At 34.0% G+C, this 25,778-nt stretch overlaps 2 protein-coding genes and 1 long non-coding RNA gene across 4 annotated transcripts in view; 1 reads left to right on the top strand and 2 right to left on the bottom strand.

Moving 5' to 3' along the window:
* LOC108754068 (SPARC) overlaps nucleotides 1–14,533 on the bottom strand; it is a 16,778-nt gene extending 2,245 nt beyond the window's left edge. Inside the window, exons 1-5 of the mRNA XM_018496110.1 lie at nucleotides 14,169–14,533; nucleotides 7,522–7,604; nucleotides 6,221–6,442; nucleotides 5,233–5,451; nucleotides 4,089–4,439 (exon numbers count right to left, since the gene is read on the bottom strand). Coding sequence (XP_018351612.1) covers nucleotides 4,089–4,439; nucleotides 5,233–5,451; nucleotides 6,221–6,442; nucleotides 7,522–7,604; nucleotides 14,169–14,355 — 1,062 coding nt within the window. The 5' untranslated portion in view covers nucleotides 14,356–14,533. The remainder of the gene's footprint in view (nucleotides 1–4,088; nucleotides 4,440–5,232; nucleotides 5,452–6,220; nucleotides 6,443–7,521; nucleotides 7,605–14,168) is intronic.
* A 531-nt stretch (nucleotides 14,534–15,064) lies between these two features.
* LOC108754078 overlaps nucleotides 15,065–25,778 on the top strand; it is an 11,417-nt gene continuing 703 nt past the window's right edge. The window contains exons 1-2 of the long non-coding RNA XR_001939687.1: nucleotides 15,065–15,074; nucleotides 15,174–15,177. This is a non-coding gene — a long non-coding RNA (uncharacterized LOC108754078). The remainder of the gene's footprint in view (nucleotides 15,075–15,173; nucleotides 15,178–25,778) is intronic.
* On the bottom strand, nucleotides 17,480–25,772 carry LOC108754077 (ras GTPase-activating protein-binding protein 2). Of its 2 annotated transcripts, XM_018496124.1 has the most exons (9): nucleotides 25,737–25,772; nucleotides 23,894–24,083; nucleotides 23,009–23,189; nucleotides 22,333–22,698; nucleotides 20,584–21,045; nucleotides 20,317–20,512; nucleotides 19,801–20,057; nucleotides 19,553–19,718; nucleotides 19,325–19,470 (listed from the first exon to the last, which is right to left on the bottom strand). In XM_018496124.1, exons 2-9 carry the CDS (start codon nucleotides 23,989–23,991, stop codon nucleotides 19,325–19,327), a joined length of 1,872 nt encoding a protein of 623 aa, XP_018351626.1. In that variant the 5' UTR covers nucleotides 23,992–24,083; nucleotides 25,737–25,772. The 2 variants fall into 2 exon arrangements, with proteins under 2 accessions (XP_018351627.1, XP_018351626.1); XM_018496125.1 differs by lacking the exon at nucleotides 25,737–25,772 and having other exon boundaries at nucleotides 17,480–19,470; nucleotides 23,894–23,991.

The raw sequence follows: 25,778 nt of genomic DNA, 5'->3' as shown, positions 1-25,778 counted from the left end.
ATATATATATATATATATATATAAAATATGTTTTAATTTAATTGTAAAAAGTTTATAATCAATACACAAATCTTTTTCTAACATATCAGAACTATATTTACAAATAGGAGACGATTATTATTTAATCAATATACGTTATCTTCGAATGCTCAAATGCAATTTTTCTCAACTACTACAATACAGCGCAGCCTCAAGCCGTTCTGCAATTACGTAAGCATAGTTGCATAAATGGTTATAAGAATTAATCAATCACAGTCAAACATGAGAAAAATATTCGATTGCGATTGGTCAATTCTTATAATTACAACCATTTACAGCTACGCTTACGCAATTGTAGAATGGACTTTACATTGAATATCGATTGCAATTTTTACTAAAAGCAATACATAAGTTATATATACCTCGTGATTACGTGAGGTAATCCGAAACGTAATCATCGTCAGCGCGTTAATGAATCGGATCAATCATTAGGGGCTGCGCACAATCAAGGAATAGGAACAGAAAATAGAAATAGGAACAGAGAATAAGAATTTCAATCTATCAGAAACTGTGTATTTTATAGTGCACCGTTTTTAATTGGTTGAAATTTTTATTCTCTGTTCTCGTTCTTATTCTCTGTTACTATATTCCTTGATTGTGCAGCCTCTTAGTATTGTAAGAACTATGTAAGCGCCGTGGAGGTGAATCGGATAGCCAATGATTGATCAATTTCTAATATTAAATTAGTACTTCTAATGAACAATTGATTGTGAAATAATAATTATCCTTAACTGTTCTCTGATCAATTGTACTAATTTACACGCGTCCAAAGTTGCAAGCGACCCAAACAGCGCAGAATATTTATAAAATGTTTACAAAATATTTGTACTTATAAAACTTATTTTAAATATTTTATAAATATTTTTGTGATTAGATTGCACAGATTATAAATATTTATTATAAATATTACAAATATGAAATATTTATTGTAAATATTGTAGTAAATGCTAGAAAATACTTAATAAAAATTATAATCCAAGTAAAAAATATTAAACATATATATTTAAATTTATCATAAATACTACATAAAATATTTAGTCTATCATTTAATAATATTTCAAATATAGCTTTATATGAAATATGTATAAAATATTTATGTGACATTTCAAAAAATGAATAATGAGAATTTATCATAAGTAATATTCTGCCCTGAAGAAATGTTTGGAAATTTCGGTTAATAAGCTCTTTTGAAAATTTTAATATGACAATCCTATAGTATGATCAAAAATTCTTTTTATTCTCATTAAAATGTCATTCTCATTGGGACTTTTTATTAATTTAATCAAAACATTTTTATCAATGCATTTACAATTGTATCAAAAAATATTCTGTTTGTCAATATTGAGGGTTTATATACTGATCACAAAATGCTAATGAAAAGTCCGTGTAAAGAATTCTATGTGCCAAGATATTCTTTTTTCATCTGTTTTCCTGAGAGGATCGAAACATTTTTTTTTTCTTTTCTTTTTTCGTTATATAAATAGTATAACATTTCTCAAAAGAATATGATTTGCAAAACGTAAAGCTGTGAAATGTTTGCTGCTCGCAATTAAATATAAAATCATATTTATATAAATAAGTAATTGCATGCGGAGTAAAAAATTACATGTTCACATAGTTGCTGAAAAGCAAAAATATATTACTATTTTAAAATTCAAAACGAACGATTATTTTACCGTTATAGTTTTATCGTCAATCTTACTTTTTATATGTATATATATCAGTGATTAATTAACAAGTAAAATAAGTCACAAATCCTTATTTTACAAATTCCATGTACATACGATAATCGTATTCATGTTAAATATGTATATGCGTGTTTATATAAATATATATATCACAGAATATAATACAATCACGATACATCTTATATTAAAATATTTGCGAAACAGTTTGAGAAATGCACATATAACACATTTACGTCTTGAAGACAAATCTAAGTTTCTGTGTTATAAAAATAAAATTAGTATAAAGAATCTGCAAGATTTTAATCTTTAAAGGGGCTTCCACCTTTAATGGCTTCTAAAAATCGTTTTTTTTTTGCTAATTTTATTCTTACATGTGTGTAGAATATCCTATTGTAAAAGGATTTTTTGAAATTCGCAATATTAATGGAACTACGAGTTCAAATATGTAAGGGCGCGTGGACTCTCCAAACGCTTGCCGGCGCAACAGTATTTGTAAATCCTGTTCAGGTCACAATTCAAAGAAAACCAATAGATGTCGGTTGTAGTCTAGTCTTTGAAGATCCTATTGAATTTTTTGAAAAAGAAAGTTTATTATATGGCCCCATATGGTGTAGAATAATCGTAAGTGCATTGAAACTATTGGTATAAAAATATGAATAAAATGAAAGTAAAACTTTAAACGCGTTTTTCTCGAAATCATATTTTTCGACTTGATGGAAGTGATAATTAAAAAACTAATTAAGACAGTATCTTGGTTTTTTTCCTTTTGATTCTAACATTTTTGCGCATGGCATGAACTAGAATTAAGTTTTTACAACAAAAAGTCAATTTTTTTATGAACAAAAAGGTAACAGATTTTGTTTTGACAAAAATCAAATCTTTTTTTTTAAATGCCGCCATTTTTATAAATTTCATGTAATTCACTTTATTCTAGTTCATGCCATAGCGACACTATAATTAATAAAAATCAAAGAAATTTTAATTTCAGATTATTTGCACACAGACTGTCTGGAATCACTTCCACCATAAAGGCACGTTTTTCCGAAGACTTCTACTTCGATTCCCATTTTAAGATATTAAACTACATCTTTTTATAAATAAAAAATTTTTTGTATTCTCTAAATATTAAATAATTTTATGCAAAAACCTGCATTTCTCTATATTACGAGTATATGCAACAGATTTTATTTTAATTCATAAAAAAAACTAATTTTACGACCGTCAAAGGTGAAAGCCCCTTTAACGATTAATTAGATGTCATTCGTGTCCTGCACGTTTCTTTCTTTGAAAAACTAAAAATATCAAATAATATTATAATATTTATATACAATTTGTTTAAATATACAACACTCTATAAATAATTTCTAAAGATGTTAAGTATAATAAATATAATAAATATAAGAATCACTTAACCTTCAACTACTGGTGAGATACAAACGTATCCCATCGCACACAATTTCGCAATTATTTCTCGCATGGCACAAGCGACGTTATTGTTACGCCTCCGTATATTCTTAATGTTGATTCATATCTCACACTAGGAGGATACACGCAACAGGCACGTGCTTATAAACAGAAATATTGTTTTTTGGAGTACGTTTGTACCCCGCGAATGATGTTACGCAAATATTTTTTTACTTTATCTTTCTTTTTAGATAATTTTATCCATCCATGAATCACAATATATTCAAGGAACAGATCAAGATACTACTTCAGAATTATATGTCAGTTATGCATGTGATGAATAGATAGACACATAGACTGTAATTTATAATCAAATGTGTAACATATGTTCTAAGGCAAAACAGATTATTTTTTAGCCTTTTAAAGTTGATGGTGATTTTTTTTCTTTATAGATTTTGTCAATAAGTATTTGTTGCTAGTAAAATTCATTAGTAGACTGATTGAAAGTGAATTATAATCTAAGATTACTATTATTGGCAAAAAAAGATATCCTTAATCTTGTTGAAAGTTAGAAGAAAATCTTTATTTTTGTTATTTAGAGTCCTACAAACTTTATTGTCTATTATTGTTTGTAATAAATGATTATTTTTCAGTTTCAGAATATTTATTTATTATATCAGACCAAACAAACACCAACTTTAAATTGCATTGCAGTTAAAATTCTTATTCAAATTTGGAGTACAGAACTATCCCACGGATGTGGTTGTGTTGGTCGGATTTTACCGGTGAAGTTGAGAATTAATAGTACATATTTATGTATTTGTTGAAATGAATGACCAATATATGGTGTGCAGTAGATTCGGAAAACCATCGTGTGCGTAATATAAGGGTTAATATTCTGTTAATATTTCTTAAGAAAAATCATTCTCGAGAAAAATATGAAAAAAGAAGAGATACCTCGTCGAGTTGCAGGCATTTGCCCCATTCAACCAGCGTGATTTTGTGATCGTTATTGATGTCACAGGAATCGAGGAAGGGCGCGATGCAGTGTTCGAGGGCCATCAAGGGCGCCTTAATCGGGAAGAGCTCGTGCCTAGATACCGTTCGGTCATGTGGGTGGCCGTCCAGGTCGCACCACTTCCAAATAGCTGCGTTCGTCCAGCGTAAAGTGTGATTGGTCTCAGCTTCGCGTTGCATCTTCAGATAATGCGATGACAACTCTTGACGGTCTGCCAAATCGCGCATGATGTTGAATAGCCAGTCGCGCATTCGTCTGGGAAAGTCGGCCATGTCCTCTTCCTTGCACATCTGCGCGTATTAAAGAATTTCGTATATACATAAATGTATCGCGTAATCGAAAAACGCTTTGAAAACATATATGCTTTTGATATTTTATCGTTGATAATAATTTTTCTATTTTTAACTCTCTAGAGCTGATGCCCAAATTTGTAACACATTTACTGACGCTCAATCTATATATGTATATATATATATGTATATATAATCTCTTGGGGAATAATATGTTCAAAATGCAAACATAAGGGTACTTAAAGCAAGATTGTGAATCAAGACGTCTTAAAGATGTCATTAAGACATCTTTTAAATTGTTCTCTGAGCTATATAATTTATGTCAATTAAAAGGTACTAATTAATTTCAAGAAATCAAAACAACTCGTGTAAAAAAAGAAATATTACACTGAAAGAAAAGATTAACTGAATATAGCATTTTTAATTCGATGCAGCAGCCAATTAAAAACGCTGTGTCATATTTTACTCTATCTAATTTGCTGCAGCAGCGAATCCAATCTTTTCTTTCAGTGTGAGGATATTTTAATAACAAGGATAATACGAGATTTATAGATGTAACATAAAAAATATTAAATTTTTTTACAAGGAAATTTATAATTGAATAAGTTCAACAGACCTATAAGTTAACTCTGAAAGTTTAAAGTTATTTTCAGACGGAAATCACTGAGATAGATATGCGAGTTAACAGACGGAAAAATGTTGTGTGAGTACGGTTTATTGTGTGAAAATAATATGTATGGTTTTATTGTATAAGGAGCGTGTTCTGTCACAAACCTGACAGAATGATACTTACAGGCATCTGTCGGCACTCGCCATAGTATACGATGTGGACATGTTGATAGTCGGGACCTCTGCACCTGGCGTCACCGGTGTCGCAGAAGCAACGCGCCTGATAGACCTCACAGTCACTGCCCAAGGTCTCATTGTAGTTGGTGCAGACCTTGCGACGCGGATCGACCTCCTGGTTGCAGAGCTCCACGCAAACGCACTCGGCCGTGCCCTCCTCCGTATTCTAAAATCGAAGAAATGTCACTTTCCTTTTTATTCCTGTCTGTCTTAAAGAGAGGACAAAATTCTTATTTCACATTTCGTGAACCCAATCTCTATATATCCCTTCTACTTTCACGTTTGGCACTTATGTCCATTTCTATCAATGTAGATTAATTTTAATCTCAATTCAATTTAAACTATTTATATTTTTCACATTTTCCTAATTCTTCAAAAGTAGAAAAAGATGAAAAGTAAGTTGAATCGTATTAAAGTTAATTTACATTTGTAGAAACGCCCTAGTTGTGTTGAGCATACATTATTACTTTATTAGAAGTTGACAAATCACAAAAATATGAATATTAATAAACAAATAAACGTTGAAATTTATGGGTCGAATCTTGACAGAGAAGACTAGAAATTCAATTCTACAAAAAAATTATTTCTTTGAAACGAAAATAATTTTTTTAAATACGGGCGAAGAAATATTTCTTTGAAATGAAGATTTTTTTATTTGTAGGTGAATGTCAGAAGGCAATCTTAAGTTTCTTATTTATTAATATATAGTATGTACAAATTCACATTGAATTATTTAAGCATTAAAGATCGTTATGGGTCTTTAATTCCCATTTCTTATGATTGTTTTCTTATTTGTTTTTGGATATACGCGGAACATCATTATTGAGCCTTGTTTATATTTATATATATATATATATGTGTGTGTATAAAATATATATAGCAATATAAAGTAATTATGATTGATTCATAAATAAAAGAGAGCTTTCTCGATGAACCTTGCAAACACGACCAGCGCCGCAATGCTTGTCCATGCACGGGTCCTCGAGCAAACGCTGCTGCTTCGATCCAACCTCGTTTCTGCCATTTTCAAGAATGACCTCAGCCTCCTCCGCCGTCGCCGCCTCCTCGGCTATTTCGTCAGCCTCCAGCATGTTCATGATCTCATCTTGCACGGGTGCCTCTGTCGTGGTCGTGCGACGCCGATATTTTCGTCTGCGCTAGGAATCGATTAATATAAACTTCAATTAATACTCTTTTTCTTTCTTCCTGCTTCGTACTTTGTAATATTATATTTCTAACGATAGAAAATAAGCGAGTAAAATACTGTAGAAAGTTTTCCGTACTTCTCGCGTTGTCATTTTTTTTCCAAGAAACAGAAAACTTTGAAAATTTCTCGTTGTAGTGCACAATATTTGAATTACTCAAGTTTACATCTTTTCTCTATAAACATGTTATATTTAGCATTATCACCATTATTTATCTCTTCAAGTTTTATAGAATGAGAATCTTACTTTAAAAAAATGAAAATTGAGCTAGTCTTAAAAGTATAGCACAATTTTCATTTTTCAATTTTTAAGAGTAAAATTTTACTCTTCGGAATGAAATTTACTTTAAAAGTTTTAAACCATAACATTTTACATTATTTACATACAGAGAAATGCTAACAAAAAATTTAGACGGTATCTAAGGAATTAAATTAAAAAATATTATACTTTAATTTATATACAGTGTGCTCAAAAATACTTTATAATTATTAAAATTCCTGGTTTTTAAAGGATTTTTAAGTAAAAGAAATTAATTTTACTTGCTAAATTAAAAATCATATATTCTGATATTTATTCTTAACAAAATAAACTTCATATATTTCGAACATTTGAAGAACAGATATTTTTCTGTTGTAACACTCATAAAGGAAGATTTAAATGTTCCCTACAAATTACTTTTGAGCGCTACTGCACTAAAAATAATTTAAAGATCTTAAAAACACATTTAAAAAAATATAAAAGTATTTAATAATAAATATTTACTCAGCAAAAAAATGATAGTTAAATCAAATTAATAATATCTATAAAATAAATACATGTTTATATACATTAAATAAATACTTACTTAAAACTATTTAAACATATATTTATTAAGAGTGATTCAATTCTTCTAGTTTTTAAGTTAAAAAAAAAAACACATTTTTTTTCATTGTGTAGATTTCTCTCGTTTGGCTATAATAATTTTGAATATAACGATTTTAAGATTAAAAATAATTACATTGCGATATGTATTATTAAAAGATAAATAATACCTGAGCAGATGACACGTCCACTAATAGAACCGCCACCAGCAACGCGACCAACAGCAGCTGCAGCTTTGTCGACATTGCGATTTCTGTGATAAATTAATGATGAGTATATGAAAGATGCCTTCCTTGTAAAATAATCGATCTAAAGTAGAACGATCTCAATCTTAACGAAGTTTGATAGCATCCAGAGTGCAGTAGTATCTTTATGATTTCAGACACGTTCCCGTTACTGGCAGTTTACAAGCCTCGTAAACTACGACCCATTCGTTGTGGGATACATCGTATCTTCATAAGTCGCTCTAGAGAAGTTTGGCTCGCGTAATTGATCAAATTAACCACCACGATTCAGGAAGGAGGACTTAACGTAAACTATTTTCGTCCTCTACTTCCCTCTTAAGTAAGACTCTAGAAACTCGGATTATTATCAATCGAGCGAGAGCTCTTACTTGACGATCGGATTCTATCCCTCGAGGAGCCATTCATCGAAAAACTTTTGAAAGCTCCCGAATTCTGTATGCGCCGCGAAAGCGGCTGGTAGAAAAGTTGAGATTTTTCTCGGAATAGATTCAAGTTTCTCGGTGCGTCGAAAGGGGTTAATATCCCTGAGCTAAATCGGGTGCAAGCAGGTCTGAGCGTGTAAATAAATCAGCCATCATTTCTCGCGCGTAATGCTTTATTGCCGCGGCGGTTTTCAGTTGATATCGGCATGAAAATGAAACGAATGACATTTCCTTGCGACACTCGTACTAACTCGTACTATTTCAAAAAAATCGACGATATAATGCGAACACGCACGCACGCACGCACGCGTACATGGCATCGATCAACGCGAGCGCGGGTCAACGCGAGAGACCAGAGATAAATCTCGCGGGACCTTAATAGGAGCAACGAAGCGATAACCCAGATATTTGAAAATCAAGTCGCTTTGGATACATCCGGACGAGTCACGAGCGCGCCTTTAATATATATGACTTCATTACGACGCTGTCTTTTCTTCTTGTCTCTTCGCTCTCGTTGCCTTTCACGGATGATACAATCGGTTTACGCGTCGCCGACGTTAATTACAGCGCTTTAATAACGACGAAGGACGCGCCCGTGTAATGTAACGTCAGCAATCGGTTGTTGCCTTCGTCAGCGATGAAATTTTGAACGCCATGAAATTTGTGCGAGTTCGACTTACAGATTTACATGATCGTGTAATCTCCGTACGTTTAATGCGTAACTTTTATTTAGACGCAATACTACTTAAATACAAATACTCGTATATACTTTGATTGTCATGCGTGAACAATTGGACCAATTGGATATACTTATGTAAGTCCTATGTAGGTGCATCTCTTGTATTAATTTGAATACACACACATTCCATAAATATTTTTAGAAACACGTATAAATATTCATAAACATGTATAATTATATGTGAAATATGTCCATACATGGTTCATACAGCCTTCTTTTTTTTGTAAAATTATTTTTTAGTGTAATAGAAATAATAATAGTAATGTGAAAACATAAAAAATAATTAAAGGGATAATTTCCGCATTATTTGTTTCAGAAAAAAACAAGTTTGGAAAAATTAAAAAAAATTGCTCATACATAATTATGCATAATTTTATATATAATTATACATAAATAATTTTTTTTACATTTCTTTAAACTTGATTTTTTCTCAAAAATAGTGCGAAAATTACCTTTTTAATTATTTCTAATGTTTTCACATTATTATTATCATTTCATAAATATTACACTTAAAAATTTTACAAAAAAAAGGGATGTATGAACATGTATGGACATATTTCATATATAATTATACATGTTTATGTATGTTTATACATATTTATACATATTCATACATGGAAAAATTTTTTTACCGAGGGCTTATTTTAAATATTTTTGTGGTCTTAGATTGCATAGATCATGAACATTTATTATAAATATTATGAAATATTTATTGTAAATTTTGTAGTAAATGCTGTGAAAATACTTAACGAAACCATATTATATAATTCAAATAAGAAGTTCTTGACAGAAATATTTATTTATATTTATCATAAATATTATATTAGATATTTAGTCCATCTTTTAATAATATTTTGAATAAAGCTTTATATAAAATACGTATAAAATATTTATACATTTCAAAAAATAAATTATAATAAATATTTATTATAAATATTCTGTCTGGATGGGATCACAATTAAATGAAAATTGATCCATTCATACAATATACAAATATATATTATATTCTCTAAAATTTTTAGAATAAATCTTATTCTAAAGAGTGAAATCTCTTAAAGATTGAAACTCTTTTCCAAGACTAGTTCATCTTGAAAAACTAGATATTAAGATTTAAAATTCTTTTTATTTTAATTACACATATTATTTTCGATATTTTATTTAAACAATCAATATGTCGTTTAAAGGATAAAAAAGAGTAAGAATGAACTTGGAAAAATACTTATGTGAAATTTGCAATCTATACATATCGCCGGAATATAAATATCCTAACAATACTATGTATAGGCGTTTGGTTAATAAAACATGAGCTTTTCCTATTATATAAACACAATTACTTGGCTTGCTGCCAAGTGTTCCATCCAATTGTATTTATGAAATGTCCACAGTTCGTTAATTCAACGTTTCGATAAGCTGATGAATTCAGAGGACAACATGCGCCATTTTTTCACTTTCCGCCAACCAAGGGGATCATGTGATACAAACAATTGGAACTAGATACAAAATCAACGTGATTTGTATACTCTCTAAATTCTTTAGAGTAGAATCTCATTCCAAAGAGTGAAAATTGAGCTAATTTCGAAAAAAAATGTCTCAATTTTCAATCTTTAAAAGTGAGATTTTACTCTTTAGAATGAGATTTATTCTAGAAGTTTTAAAAAGTATATTTGTGCATTGTATGAACGCGCTATTTATTTTCATATTAAATTGTCCTACAAACAATTTTTTAAAATAAAATTTTCGATAAAATTTATCGAAAATTAATATAAAGTAAAAAATACGTGTAATATAATATATAATATATGTATATTATAGTATAACATAATATTTGTATATCAAATACAGTAGCTACATATATATATATATATATATATATATATATATATATATATATTATATTACAGCTATTTCTGAATCTCTATTCAAGATCTGAACAATGTCATTTTATAGTCATAAACCAACATAAACTGTAAAAAGATTTGATCAAATATGAAGTAAAAAAAAAAAATAATGATACACTCATACTGTTAGAAAAAAATGTACTACATTTTAATAAATATTTATTTGAATAATGCCAGTTGAATATGTTAAATATAAACATATATTTATTTTGTACGAGAACCGTTAATTTGGTTTAACTATTATTTTTTATTTAGCAAATATATTTCTCTTCTGTAAATAAATACATTAGTGCGTTTATTAAAATTTAGTACAATTTTCTCTTACTGTACGTAGTCCGTTTTGCGCGTTTTATAATTTACTAATTTAAATTTCGTAATTTTCATAACTCTCTTCGTTCGCCAAATCGATTATTGAAACAGTAATCGTATATTATCAATCGTGTGGTATCTATACATTCGGGGAAGTTAATCTTATCGAGTATTCACGATTTCAAAAAATTACGTAATTCTTTATTTTGATCGCTACACGATACGTAACTACCGCGTAGCCGAACCGAACGAGAGAAGAGTAAAGATTTCCATATGTAACATGTCAAGATCTCGAGTCTTCTCCATATGGAGAACGTGCCGGTCGCAATGATCGCCCGGCAGTCGTCTCGACGTCGAAGTGCGTCCGCGATGCGTCGCGCGGTTTCTCCGGAAACGCTCGTTCTCCAACGCAGCCGCGCGCGTAGGAATCGCGGCACATGGCCTCTTTTTTTTTATCGCGCGGTTCGCCGACGTGGGCGAAATGCCTCTGCAAGTGGACGAAAGGAACGAAAATGTTATTCCTTTATAATACAAAAAAATCGCGCCTTTACAGCTGTTATTACCTTTACACGGAACAACAAAGTTCGCATATCAGAGACGTTCCAATCTCTGGAAGATCGATCTTTTCAAACGACAATAGCGATCTTAAACCGATCTATTTTGCGAAAAAAACTTGACTTTTCGAAATAAAAGAGACTACCTTAAACTGACTCTCTTTGTAAAAAATTCTTCTTTTTAAAACAAAGAAAACTATTTTGAAGCGAAACTTTTTTGTAAAAAAATCGATTTTTAGCAAATAGTTCACATGTCTATCGCATGGTCCAAAACTTGATAAGGACTAATCAATATAAGCGCCGGTTCTTTATAATTACAGTTAAAGTTACACAATTGAATATCTAATAATACACAAGTCAGCAATGGGTGCAATTCAAAGCACCCATGAAGTAAAAAGCAACCTGCACACGTGAATAAACTACAGAAGAATCATGAATTTTATCAATTAAAATTAAAATTAATAAAACAAATACCAAAATGCCTTTGATTACAGCTTCTGAGAAAGAGTAAATGGATGCATTGTATAAAAATGAAACAAAATAAAATAAATACTCGAGTTTCTATTGTTAAAAAGAGGTGGCTAAACGTTGGAAGTGGAACAGAATTTTCCATCGAAATAGAATACAATAATGTAGATGGAGTCGTGCTTGTGAACATTTTATTTTTATTTCATTTTATTTTCAGTTCTATTTACTTCGTCTATATTTCCTTTGCAAAGCAGCCATTACGTTCATAAAATAATCTAATCCCATAAAATTGAGAATATCGTGAATGTTTCTTCGTTATTAGTCTTACGTGCCAGCTCCGCCAACGCGGAATTAAAAGTTAACTAGTTTGCCGACGAGATACTCCAGTTAAATGCGTTGATTCGATTCATCTTGTTCAATCTGCTTGTCGACGAGCGGAAGTTTATGCACGACTTGATATTATTACGAATAATAAAGTGTATGGAACGCATATGTATAAATCCTAACGGAAAATTGCTCGTAAATCCGTATCCGTAAAATGATTATAAAGGAACTGGATCGTGAAAGACTGTTGTAAAAATTGTATGTAATACGACGATGCATGTAGAATTCGAGCAAATGTTTTCAGAGATAGGAGTGTCTTTATCTATTTTCGTTATTCTTTCTCACTTTCCAAAGAATGCTTTAGTATATTTATTATTCTTCTTATATGTAAGCTTGTATGTAAGCGTGCGTTCATTATGAAAGAATAAGTACTAAAAAATAAATTCGCGTCTTCTTATCGATCTTAGTCTTGAACTCTCGGGATATCGTGCGGTGTAGTGTGACGATATGAGAAGAGGTCGAATGAATGGTCTACTGGAAATAACAAGTACAGGACATCACTTCTATTTTAAGTCGCTAATAGAAAATTATGAATTTCGCACTTTTAAGGTGAACTTTCTACAGGTGAACTATTGTACACTTTTTGGAACTTAATGTGAAGTAGATATATTTGATTTTTGGCGAAAACGAGAAAGAAAGTTCTTAGTGCAGAAATAAAAATAAGACTTATCATTTACGCTACTCGTCGCAATTGATTTCTTTTCCATTCATAACTTTGTGGCAATCGCAATAACCGATACAACATAATGTAACTTGAAACATAATGCGAGAATTTGTAGTAAATGACAGTAAGATGTAACGATGACACATCTTTTCCTTAATTTGCGCGTCAATGAACAAAGGATGTTGGATTTCCGTCTCAGAAAGGACATGATTTCCGAGAAATATATGTGTGACAAGAGATAAGTATTATAGTTGTGAGTACGCCCACTGATATGAAACGTCTATCGTATGCAGTTCTCCGTGTGCAAGTGACTCACATTAATCGCTGTGTGTGAAAATTAATATGGTTAAGACACTTTTATCGCTGTAATTTTATTTGGAATACATCACTTTTATCTTCTTCAGTTATTTTACTTATAGAAGATACTTTCAATCTGACGATAAAAATTGATGGTGTAAACTTCGAGAAGCAGAAACTAGTTCTATTACAAGAAGCTCAAGGAATTTCGTTAAAATAAGAGAATCGCTAAAATCATTCACGAAAAGATTTTTCGATGAAGGTCCTTTTCATGTTTGAAATCTCATTGCCAGCTATCTAGTGGTAGTCTTTATTTCCATATCACTCAGACACATTCAGGTACTTACTTATTCTACAATACGATATCATTCTTCATTCGTACACAAACATCTAAAAAGTAATTTTGCTACTAGATTAAAAAAATTTAATATATAAATTAAAAGTATTTAAAAAAGTCAACATTATTATTACTTCGGAATAATATATACTTATAATCTACATTAAATGATACACTCGTAAAAAATGTAATTTATTTAGATTAATTATTTCAATGATTTTAGTGCCTGTGGAATTAATATTGTATTTTAAAACGTATTCAGATTAATAAAACGCACAACATATTATTTTAATAATATAATTAACATAACATTTCCTACAATATAATGATCTATATTTGAATAGATAATTAAATGGGCTATTTATATACATTATACATTAATCGATAAAAATAGTGAATAGTGCTCGGAAATATTTTAAACGTGGAAGCTATAGTTTTTACCTCAATGATATATTTTGGCAAGGCAGTATATGAAATGAAAAATCATAAGGTTACCGTACCTCGCGTTGGCTTTCTTCGCAAATCGCTTCTGTCGTTCTCTTCTTCAGCAAGAAAGATTAAGAAAAGAACAGCCCTCCAAATCAGTCGCTGGACCGGTACAGACTGCGTTCGCGAGGCACATTGCGGCGCGGTGCCATGCCGCGCCGAGCGGAACGCGCGGCGGCCAGAGAGGAGAGATGATCTCATCTCTTGCGTTTTTCTCTCTTCCTACACCCTCATCTGATCTTTCCGTCGTACGCGTACGCGTATGCCCGCAGTCACATTCTTACGCAATGCACGCAACCGATCACCTCGACGATATCTCAAACGTTCTCATTCGTCTCGGCGAATTTCGACATTGGCACCCCCGAAGGGTTGACGACACGGATAATTCGCAAAGATTCAAATAAAAAACACTCCAATGAAGGGTGGTGTCAGTCCGAGCAAAATATAATGAATCTTAATGTAATAATCAACCTGTAACTTGTCCAGTTATAAGCTTGCTCTGAAAATAATATGCTACTCTAAAACTTTTCGTGTGAATCGAAACTGGCTCAATTTTCTCTAGAACGAAATTCTGCACTAAAGAATTTAGAGGGTAGATATTTTAATTGAAGTTAGGAAAATAATTAAAATGTAATGTAAAAAATGAAAAATTATAGGGGGAATGCATTTTTAATCACAGTTCCATCAATACATCACACAAACGATAGTCGGTTAAAAAAATTAATAAAATAAAGAAAAAATGAAAAAACCTGTACAGTATTTTTTTCTGCCAAGATTTGTATTTTATGGAAGATTAGAAATTCTGTGTGCGAACAATGTCGACATTATTTTCGTCGTACATTTTATTCTCGACCGCCATCAAATGCTGATGAATCCACAGAGTGCTCAGCAGTTTCGGCAAAGCCGATTATAGAGGAAACGTGACTCTATGCGCGAGACCAGCTAATAAAGTTCATACCAAACAGGTAAGCGTGTTGTGATAAATAAAGAGATGCTATAATAGGGGTTGGTAGTATAAGGTAAGTATATATATATATATATTATACTAAATGCAAAAAGTTACAATACATTTGATGTTCGTTTTTTTCACTTTTTTTTCTCCTTTAACATTATTCTCTCATCCGTCTTTTATCGCAGTAACGTTTCAATTGGTTATACACACAAACTGGCCTGGCAGACCAAAATAATAATGTATACTACAAAAATTCATAACCACCGTCCTTTAGTTATTACAGTTATTTGTGTTTTCTTCATATCCTCTGTCTCTTTTCTTCGTTCATTATTATATTTATCTTTATTATTAATATTAATAGTTACTTAAAAACGAAAACATTCACACTAAAAATTTGCAGAGCTTTCTTTCAAGTTATGTAAAGCGATGATCTCGCGTAACTGCGGCTTTGAACACGTTGTACTTGAACACACGGATATGCACATGGATAAGGACGTAGTGAAGTCAAACGGCGCGCGTATGGCGTGTAATATTTTATATTAGGTGGCACGCGAAAATCGGAAGTCAATTTGCGATTTCAAATATTAAACAACTATGTCGCTCAGCTTAAAATACTCTTTCTCTCTCTCTCTCTCTCTCTGTCTGCACGATTGCGCTGACTGATAAACAAGTATCGAATCGATCTTAAGTTGGGATAAAAATGATGGAGACGGTTTACCGTTTAATGTACAAGAGGATCTAGAATGACAATTCTCTTTTAGCCATACAAATATTAGTTTAAATATATGCTCTACATATGTATACAAAGTTGTGAAGCTCCTGGCGCTTCAATGTCTCAAAATCTCTTTAGTGTCACATTTATCTCTCACATACCGTGAAAAGAGAAACATTTTACCATAGTAAATGTTACAGTAATTTAAATCTTGTTTAAAGCGATAAATATATTTGCTAAACAAAGTGCAGGTCACTGCAAAAATTTTGCCTTAACTGAGCATGAATTGTATCTAATATCACCATACTATATTCAAATTTAATTTCTTCTTTAACACTTTGACTGCTATATTTTACAGTTATGTGCATTATATTCAGTTTTCTTGGGAATTATGGCACTTACGCATACGAATGACTCTTATTTTAATTCGTATTTGCCATTCGAAATGTGACTGAAGCGAGAGAGGTAAGATTCTTAATCTTTATGGGAATGCCATGGTTTCCAAGAAATTGCGGGTGAAATTTCAGTCGAAGTGTTAAGAATTCGTAACAAATAACGTTCTTCAATTGGTATGTTTTACTTGATGTTAAAGAGGATGTCATATAAAAATATAAATATGTCTATACAATAATTTTTTGAAAATATAAAAAAAAATATTCTTGAAAATGATTGTTTAATAGTTCAAGTAGATCAAAATTTTCATATTAGAATAAAATGATTATAATTGAATGAAAGGAACATGAAAGTGACCTATCTTAATTTTGCGATCCTCTCTTTCATAATCACATACGCAACATTCTGCCGCAAGGAAGAGAGAAGTGATAAAGTTGAGTGCTCCATCCTGTATATTTCTAGTTCAGATTTAATGATCAATTTTTCTTTTTTTTTTTTTCGCTTTTTTTAACAATATTAAAGTATGCCAATTACGTGATAACTACCGACAAAATTCCGGAAATACGTTTCCACGCGTTACTAAACTAACTTATAAAGAAGTAGGATAAAAATGGGTCGAATCTTCATTACTTCCTACGTAGCGCTTTTTTTTATAATACCTATAACGGAAAGATAGGCTTAAGAATTGCGAGATATTGTATACCCAACAAGAACGCATGTTTGAGATGCTTGTCGGTTTTACTCGTACCTTTTTATTGGTTTTTAACTACTTTCCGAAAGAAAGCAAATCGCAGCTACGCGAAACCTATCCCTTTGTCCGCGTCTGCGTCAGAGCGGCCGCGTTATCATCGCCGCCATTGTCATTATATCATTGTCACTTATCAGTCTGTCATCGTCATCGTTATGTCGTCACTGTCCCGAGTCTTGTTAAACGAGACACTAACATCGCGTATAATACTACATGACGAATATTAATCCCTAGAGTGCATGCTTAAAAAAATGTAGCGTTAAACGAGGCGGGGCCCCCGAAGAGGAGGCGCGGTCGCCGTGTCCCAGACGCGGGGCATTGCGACGAGTTTTTTTTTTACTTTTTTCTTTTCAATTACAAACTACTGCGGATGTATCGCGCTCGTGCGTGATCTACGTTAACAATCTCCATGATCTTGATCACGACGACGAAGAATACAAACTAACAAACTTTCTTTCTCTCATGCTCTCTCTCTCTCTCTCTGTCTCGCTCTTTCTCTTTCTCTTTCTCACTACTTATTGTCAAATGCAAATTTTTAATGTCCTTTCTTCATCAAAACAAAAAAAGGAAAATTAAAAATTAAAAATTTGCTTGACGTTACTTTCTACTACAGTATCGCGCGGATTTCAGACCATTCGCTTTCAAAATTCCGTTAGTATCGTAAAGGAATGAAGGCTGATAGGCCAGGAGAGATGCATCGCTCAATCTCTAATAATCACAGGATCCTTCTCGTGCATTGCTTGTGAGCGTTGCTGACTAGAACTCTTGTTTCACTTCATACTCTAAGTAGTCTACGACATATGAATGTATTTCGTCAAAAAAATGTGAACGGATAATATTGTCCCGAGAGAAATTGATGCGTTATATTCCGAAAAAGTTATTGCTCACATAGCACGAAAATATTCTGTCGCTACGATGGACATATTTCCGCACTGTGTGCATGGTTTTAATGCTCACATTTAATGCTTGACGTAGTATGAATTCTGTGATTACCAGAAGACATTGACTCTCGTGAAAACGCTGCCATGCAACTGATAATTTAGCGATTGGGCGATACAACGTCAGACCATGCGCGTGCGCGATCCTTATTAATTTTACCTAAACGAAAGTAAGAATAAGTATGTACGTGAAGGGAAAGGGAGGTAGATGCTAGAATAAAAAGAGTCTAGGAGAGAAGACAGAGTAGCGCAGAAAAGTGTGTTTCTAGAAGAAAAGGGATAGGAAAGGAAGGTAAGACCAGAAATAGGATAGGAACAAAAAATTCCGAACTGCAACGAGACGCGGCCAGGATTGTTTACTTGTATGCGGATGGAGCAAGGGAAAACGACGAAACCAGTTACTGCAGTTAAAAGCATTGTCCTGTCTACGATCGATACCGATCAATCGATGATCGGTAATATAAATAAAGGAGAAGATCGTAGAAAAAAAGAAACTGTCGCCTTTTCTTTTATTTTTTTTTTCTGCTGCGTGCAACCGAGACAGTCTTGGGATCCTGTAATCGTTTCGTCGGGATTTGTTCCGTGCGATTTTTATCTACGCTGATTCTTCACTTGGGGCAACGGGATGTTTTCATTAGCGGTTGATGAGTCGACTCAAAAGCGTATGAGATTTATGCATGTCACAACGACACTCCTTCATTCGCTTCGCTCTCGCTTGGTCGTCCCTCGCTTAGTTACGTGGTATGTGCGTGCACCGGAATTCGCTCCGCTGCCTTTTCGTCCTGCGATTTGGCAAGCCGGAGGAAACGCGCGGAGTGACGAATGTTGCACACTACTCAGAAACCGTCTCACAAAGAGTTTCGACACAATTTCCCCGATTTCAGATCACGTTCCGTTGCTTTTCCGTTTGCACTAAAATTTGCCACACTCCGACAACGTTCTCCTGTATGCTCTTCTTGTCGTACGGTTGCACGTGTATGTGTATGTATGTGTCTATGATTGAGAGTACTTCGCGTCGCAAAGTCCTACGGGATTGCCCGATTGTCGATGTACGAAGGACGAATTCGAACCAATGATCATCGCCTGACCGATGATTTCAGATACACACACCATTAAACTCAAAGTCTCGCGTGAGAAGTGATCCTCGGTCGAGATTTCAATTGGCACGCCATCCATGTTCGAGCTCATATTTCGTACGATTCTTTTTTGAGCTACGTCAGCTAATGTCGGTTGTTGCTGTTGCTTGACGAACGTCGTTGCAAGCGACGTTTAAGCATGAGATTGGCGTCAGTGATGAGGTCGTGCGACATACGAAATAGTCCTGGATTCCGCTTCTTGAAATGAAGATGGCAGATGTGTGATGGTACCGGTGACTTTATTCAGTATAGACGAAATTAGAAGGAGGCTGTTGCGTAGTATGGCCGGTATTAGCGACGATTTTGGTAGCCGGGATTACTCGGATTGCCTGGCTGTCGCATGCCGCCACCCCTACCGCCGTCACCGCCTCGTGAAAAACCTCCACGGCCACCTCGTGCACCGTGCTGTCCACCTCTCATTACGCCTCCGGGTCCGCCTGAATTAAGTCAATAATGAATTGGTAAATAAAAAAAGTTTACTAAGAAAATTAATAAAGTGAAAAATAATCTAAAAATTACCTGGTCCACGTTGCTGTTGCTGTTGCTGCTGTTGACCACCCATGGAGCGCATGCCACCATCGCCAGAGTTCAATCTGCCACCACTACCATCCAACATGGGCCTGGGTCGCACCTTCTTTTCTTCTACATTCAATTTTTGTCCACTCTCGTCAGGATAATAAATGGGCTGAAATGATTATAGTCAAAGCAACAAGTTCTATCTCTATTAAATGAGACGATGTATATGTATATCTAGGAGGCAAACTTACCAAGGAATTTAACACCTTAGTCACAACCTGTTGATCCTCGAACGTGATAAATCCATAATTAGGTACTCGAGCGGTATTATTTCCTTGCGGTTTACATCTGTCATTCGATTTACTGTGCACGCGTAATTCAGCAACTCTACCATAACGTTCGAATACTTGACGCAAATCATTTTCAGAGGCGTTGTGTGGTAAGTTGCCCAGGAAAAGTTGATGAGCGTCACTGTACTGTCCCGGTCTTGTGCCACGACGTTCTCCGTCTAAGATAGATAATTACATGTAATTATGTGCAAAACAAAATCCTATTAAAAAAAAAGAAAATGAGAAATTAAGTAATTAAGATAATTAAAAAGTAACTAATACAAAAATAATCAAGAATGTGTGGCTAAAAGGACTCATTTCCATATTACTTTAAATATGGAAGTTTATATTCTGCCTTCTAAGTTATTTTATTTTCTTTTTTTTTACCTTGTCCCCTTTGTATTAGTCCCCTTTGTACTAGTCCCCAGTTCTTTTTACCTCTTTGAACTAATCCCCCTCTTGGAACGCGTTGCTGCTGAGGATGCTGCTGTTGTTGCGGTGGTTGATTTCCGCCCACTCGATGCGCCTGTTGCTGAACTGTTGATACATTATTGGATATAGACATAGACGTCGGTCCGTTATTTGCAGGATGTAATGGCGACCTATCGTCCAAACGTAGATTCGTCATAGGTGGCTGTAAAGAAAAAGAAATTTATTCATCTTCTTCTTCATATTGCAAATGACATTACGCCAAACGAAACTTACCGGCGATATCGATAACTTTGGAGCTTGAGGACTAGTAGCACCAGTAGGACCGCTTGGGAAAGACTTTACCAAATTAGCATACGTCTTGGGTCCGCTGCTGTTGACAGTAGCGCTGGATACCTGATGTTCGGGTTCGGTCTCTTGTACGGATGCAATAAATGCTTCTGTCTCGGGTTGCTCATTCTTTTCCTCTGTCTGGGCCTGTGGCTCATTCTCACTTTGTTGTTGTGGCTGCTCGCCATTGCTTAGCTCTGCCTCCTGTACAAACTGGGATTGAGCAGCTGGTTCGGCTATATATGGATGTTGCTGTGCAGGAGGCGGTGGCGGCGGTTGTTGTTGTTGTGGTTGTTGTTGTTGTTGTTGTTGTTGCTGCTGCTGCTGCTGTTGCTGCTGTGGCGCTTGTTGATTGATCACCTCCTCGTGCACCGTTCCGTTCAACACTTGCTGTATCACCGGATGAACCTTACCAGTAAAAACAAAAAATAGAAAATTGCATAACCCATGGTAAATTATAAATCTGAAAAATTTAATTCTTTACTAATTAAATCTGAGCATATAGAAAAAATTGTTTGCAACTTTAACCTTTAACCGGGCGCGCCGCGGCACTGAGTGTCGTAAAACTTGTTTTTCTGAAAAATAATTGATAATGCAGGTCTTTTTTTATTACCGACCTTCGGTATTCCTCATTTAACGTTAAATTTTAATATTATATTTGATTATAAATATATTTTACTTGCTTTTATAAAGATTGTCCAATTATTTATCCAATTAATTATTATGATTTCTAAATAATAAATCTGTGATGCGGCACTCAGTGCCGCGCGCGCCCACTAATATTTGGCCAGGAGGCGCGCCTCCTAAGTTAAGAGTTAAAAACCTTAATTTTTCGATGCAATAGCAATAGAAGATCAGATGATATCGGATAAAAATTGTTCATAATTTTAGACGCGTATAGCAGCATTTATTAAGACACTGACAAATCCACTTGTACGTGAGAGCCAAGATCTCTCCATATTAAGAATAGGGGCAGTATTGTTTGTGAGTTATTTTGTTGTATAGCTGTTGTTTATACCAGCACAAAGTTAATTTTAGCAATCAGTCGCATTATTACATTGTAAGTCAAATTTCATTTTTAATTCATAATATAAACATATATTCTTTAAATTGTGTATTTAAAATCTTTCTTGTTTTATTTCGTTTCATAAATTGTTTTTCCAGTGAACGTAATTTAGGTGATATCAGATAGCCTTAGACTTGCCTTTGACAAACTGTGTTTTGTTTTAGGTGAATATGGAGAAGATACGAGGTAAAAGGGAGAAGAAAACGTAAGTAAAAGATAAGGAAATAATAATAGAGGAGAGGAAATTACAAATTACAATATTCTGTTCCAAAAAGTATATTAGGAGATAGATTAAAAGCTACTGAAGCAAGAGATAGCATTAAAACCATGCACAGATAATACTTTGTAATAAAAGTTTTTTTTTTTTAAATAAATATTTCTGTCCAATGCCATCTTCTAATTTACAAAAAAAAAACCAAGAAAATATGATATTTAAAAAAATGTAAAAATTTAGGTACTTCTACATTAAGAAAAAAAACAATTATAAAAGTGTTTTGGTAGAAGAATAACGTTTCATAAATACTTTTACGTATACTATATGTAGTTTTTGTCGTCCAAAAAAATAAAATTTTGGAAAAACATAAACTGTCCGATACCATCTGACTTCCTTTTATGTTTGTTATACTAACGTGTGGTTGGGGTGGCGCAGCGTAATACATCGGCTGTTGTTGCTGCAGCGGAGGTTGCTGAGTCGGAATGAGAGGCGGTTGAGCTTGCTGCTCAGCAGCTTGAGCAGGAGCCGACAGTTGCTGCGCCTGAGTTTGATGTTCATCTTCCTCAGGTTCAGATCGACCAATTTCCTCCACTTCTCTTTCGCCGCTCTCACCACTATCCCCAGCACTCACGTCAGCCTCATCTTCATCGGGGAATATCAAATCTTGATAACGGAAGATATCATTGTGCACATAGTAAGTTTTGGGTGCTTGCACAGCCAATACGAAAGTCTGAGTGAATCGACGCATTGGTTGTCCAGCGTTAGACAGTTCTCCGGATACCTACATTACAATAAAACATAAATATGTAATTACATGTAAGTAATAATTATATGTTTATTAAAATCATCATCATAAAAATTTCATAAAAATATGATATTTTAAGTAAATTAAAGGCTATATAAATATTATTTAAAAAATGAGTTGCGTTAAAAAATTAATGATGCTTCGTGAAGATGATATATGCAATATTTTAATACATAATAATATTAAATTTCTACTATTATATTCTATATTAGGAAATAAAATACAATTGTAATCATATCTGTTGTAATCGTTTCTGGCTAATGTTAAATTATGTTATGTAATTTACCTGGACAACAACTCCATTTTCAAGAGTAAGCTGAGAATCAACTTGGCTTATTTTGGCATGGCAATCGCGAAAGTTCAGTTGTTGAATCTTCTGATGTATTTGTTTTTGACCGATCGCCGGGGTACACTCTCGATTAGAATCTAATCCGCCGTGCACGAAGGAAGAATGCTGATTGTAAAACCTAATCGTAAAATTTACAATAATTATTGCGGCGTTCGAAAAATATTTCTGCAGGAAATAACGCGTTGCTTCATGAAGAGCAATTAACTTAAAATATTTGTTCGCATTACTTGTACTTTTTGCATTCAGGATCTTCACTTTCTCTCTCAACAATCGAATATATATTTATCTCATTAAAGTTTTTGTGATTTCAAGCAACGCGAATAGACTTCTAGTTGGCAGATTCCGGGTTCGATTCTGATCCCTTAGGATGCTTCTCCATGACAGTCGGAATTTTGGAAAACAGAATCTCAGAAATCATATGACCAATCAATCATTTAAAGTTAGCACGTTGTACAAACGAATGATTATGATTGGTCTTATTATTTTTTCGAGATTCCATTTTCCGAAATTCCGATTATTTTATGGGAAAGCACCCCAGGACGCTAATATATTACTCCATATATGGTTAGAGTCAGAAGAGGTTGAAATACAAACTCGTTAAACACACATGTTTACTGCGAAGCGTTTTATATAGTCAAAAAAACCTTAAATATTATGAAGAAAAACGTTAGAGAAGACTTATGTGCAACAGTTGAAAGACACCAATGTCTGTTTACTATTATTAAATTATTGTTATTCCTTGAATAAAATGAGCTTATTATAAAAGATAAAAAAATCTACAGCATAAATTAAATTGGAAAAATATAGCTTAGGCAACATTACCTGTGGAGGTGGGCAGGCGCCTGATTCAGCAATGTATAATACTGTCGGACGAACTCACGACCGACACTTTGTGGAGAGGGAGATGCCTCCATGACCATCTTCTTACTTTTTAACTTCTAGAATATTTTTTCGCTGGAAACAGCAAACTAAACGTTCAAATGTAAAATCTTAAAATTATTAAGGCAGATATCTGAAACAAAAAAAAAATACATTTTTGTTAGAGAGCATCGCGGTATAATTATAACATAAAATTGTGGATTAAAAAGAAAATTATTAGATTTGTGAACAGGATATTTTTTAATACACTTTTAAATATAATTTATAATATTCAAATATATTATAAAGTTTTTTTCATGTTTCAGTACAATATTTAATTAAACAGATCAAAAGTATTGTATAATGTTAAATTTAAAATATTTATTTAGAAATACAATTAAATTTGTTTATTAAATTTATAAAATTAATTAAATTATAATATATTTAGAGATAATATCTCTCACAGAGCATGTATTAAGTGAATAATATTTCTTAGAAAACACGTGGCATTCTTATTATAACGAATAATCAAATATAAATATCTTTCATTATGCATACCAATTATGAGAGATAAATTCAAAAAATTTGTTTAAAAATGTAATTAATCATATGTGCAATTTAGCGTTACAAAAATGTATATTGTTAAAACAAAAGAAATCAAATTTCATCGTTTGAGGCATTGTCATCGCAGATATTTCGAGAATATATTAAACGCACGCACACATTCATTATGTAGACATAGTTAATGCTCTATATAAACGTATTATATTTTATAACTCATGAATATTTTATGATTCCATTTCTAATCGGATTTAAATTACTGGCTGATTTATTCAATGCCTGTACTACTGCGCTGAATTATTTTCCACATAGAAACATATTACGGTAATTTTCACGCGACGACCCATCCAGAATCTTCGAATTCTCCGAATCCCAGGTATACACGAGGTTGCATTTTCCCTTGCATGTAAAACCCATGGGAGGGAGAGGGCGAGAGGGGAAGAGAGAGGGGGGGATGTGCCCTCTGGAATCATCGTCGGCGACCTCGCGAGGGCTTAATTCCCCAAGCCCCCGCGAAAATCCAGTCTCGTTACGCAGCGCGCAAATAATCGGAGCGATACATGCGGCAAACACAAAGGGATTGGCGACGCGCGTAGCTCAGCGAAGCGCATGGCAAAATTTTCGCATGCCACTACCTCTCTTCCTCTCTTCTCCCCCCGCCCCCCACTCCACCCCTCCCGCCTCTCGAGGTCTCTTTGTCTCTCTTCATACCTCGGTCCTAAACCGCGCTGAGAATACTCGGCGTATCCTGCAAAGCACGTGTTTCTCAACCCCATTTCCTCGCGCATCCCCGTGCATTCCCGGAGTCCGTGGAGCAGGATGAAACAGAAAAGGGACGAGGAAGAGACGCGAGGAAGAGCAAGCACGCCGATGAGAGCGCGGATGCGATGGGAGAGCGAGATAAAGAAAGAGAGAAAGAGAGAGAGAGAGAGAGAGAGAGCGCGCGGTCGCGCCCGGTCGCTCGCACAAGCATGGCGATGTTTCCCGACGACTCGTACCGCGTATGGGAATACGCCAACGCGAACGAGACGCGACGTCGAGATTGTCGAGAGTCGGTCGGGCAGGGCGGATCGCAACGGCCTGGCTGAGATAGCCGACGGGGCATGGTCTCGGAGTGACGCGATTCCATCGTCGAAGGCGTGCGTCTCCCCTCACATAGAGCACGAGGGAGCGATGGATGGCCTCGGCGATCGCAATGATGGCATTGATGGCAACAATAAAGGGGGGAGGGGAGGAGTGGACTTACCTGATTTCAGGCGGTCTCGCGTGCGGCACACAGCGGGGACGC

The sequence above is a fragment of the Trachymyrmex septentrionalis genome, unplaced genomic scaffold, assembly GCF_001594115.1.
Source record: "Trachymyrmex septentrionalis isolate Tsep2-gDNA-1 unplaced genomic scaffold, Tsep1.0 scaffold75, whole genome shotgun sequence".
NCBI classification, from domain to species: Eukaryota; Metazoa; Arthropoda; class Insecta; order Hymenoptera; family Formicidae; genus Trachymyrmex; species Trachymyrmex septentrionalis.
This window is presented reverse-complemented; position numbering and strand designations above follow the sequence as displayed.

Bases quoted from the DNA above. Each gene is read 5' to 3' on its own strand.
- LOC108754077 (XM_018496124.1), bottom strand. From the start codon at position 23,991: ATGGTCATGGAGGCATCTCCCTCTCCACAAAGTGTCGGTCGTGAGTTC. The intron at 19,719-19,800 runs GTAAGTTTGCCT...TAATCATTTCAG, and splicing joins CTAAGGTGTTAAATTCCTTG to CCCATTTATTATCCTGACGA. The intron at 19,471-19,552 runs GTAATTTTTAGA...GACTTAATTCAG, and splicing joins GCAACAGCAACGTGGACCAG to GCGGACCCGGAGGCGTAATG.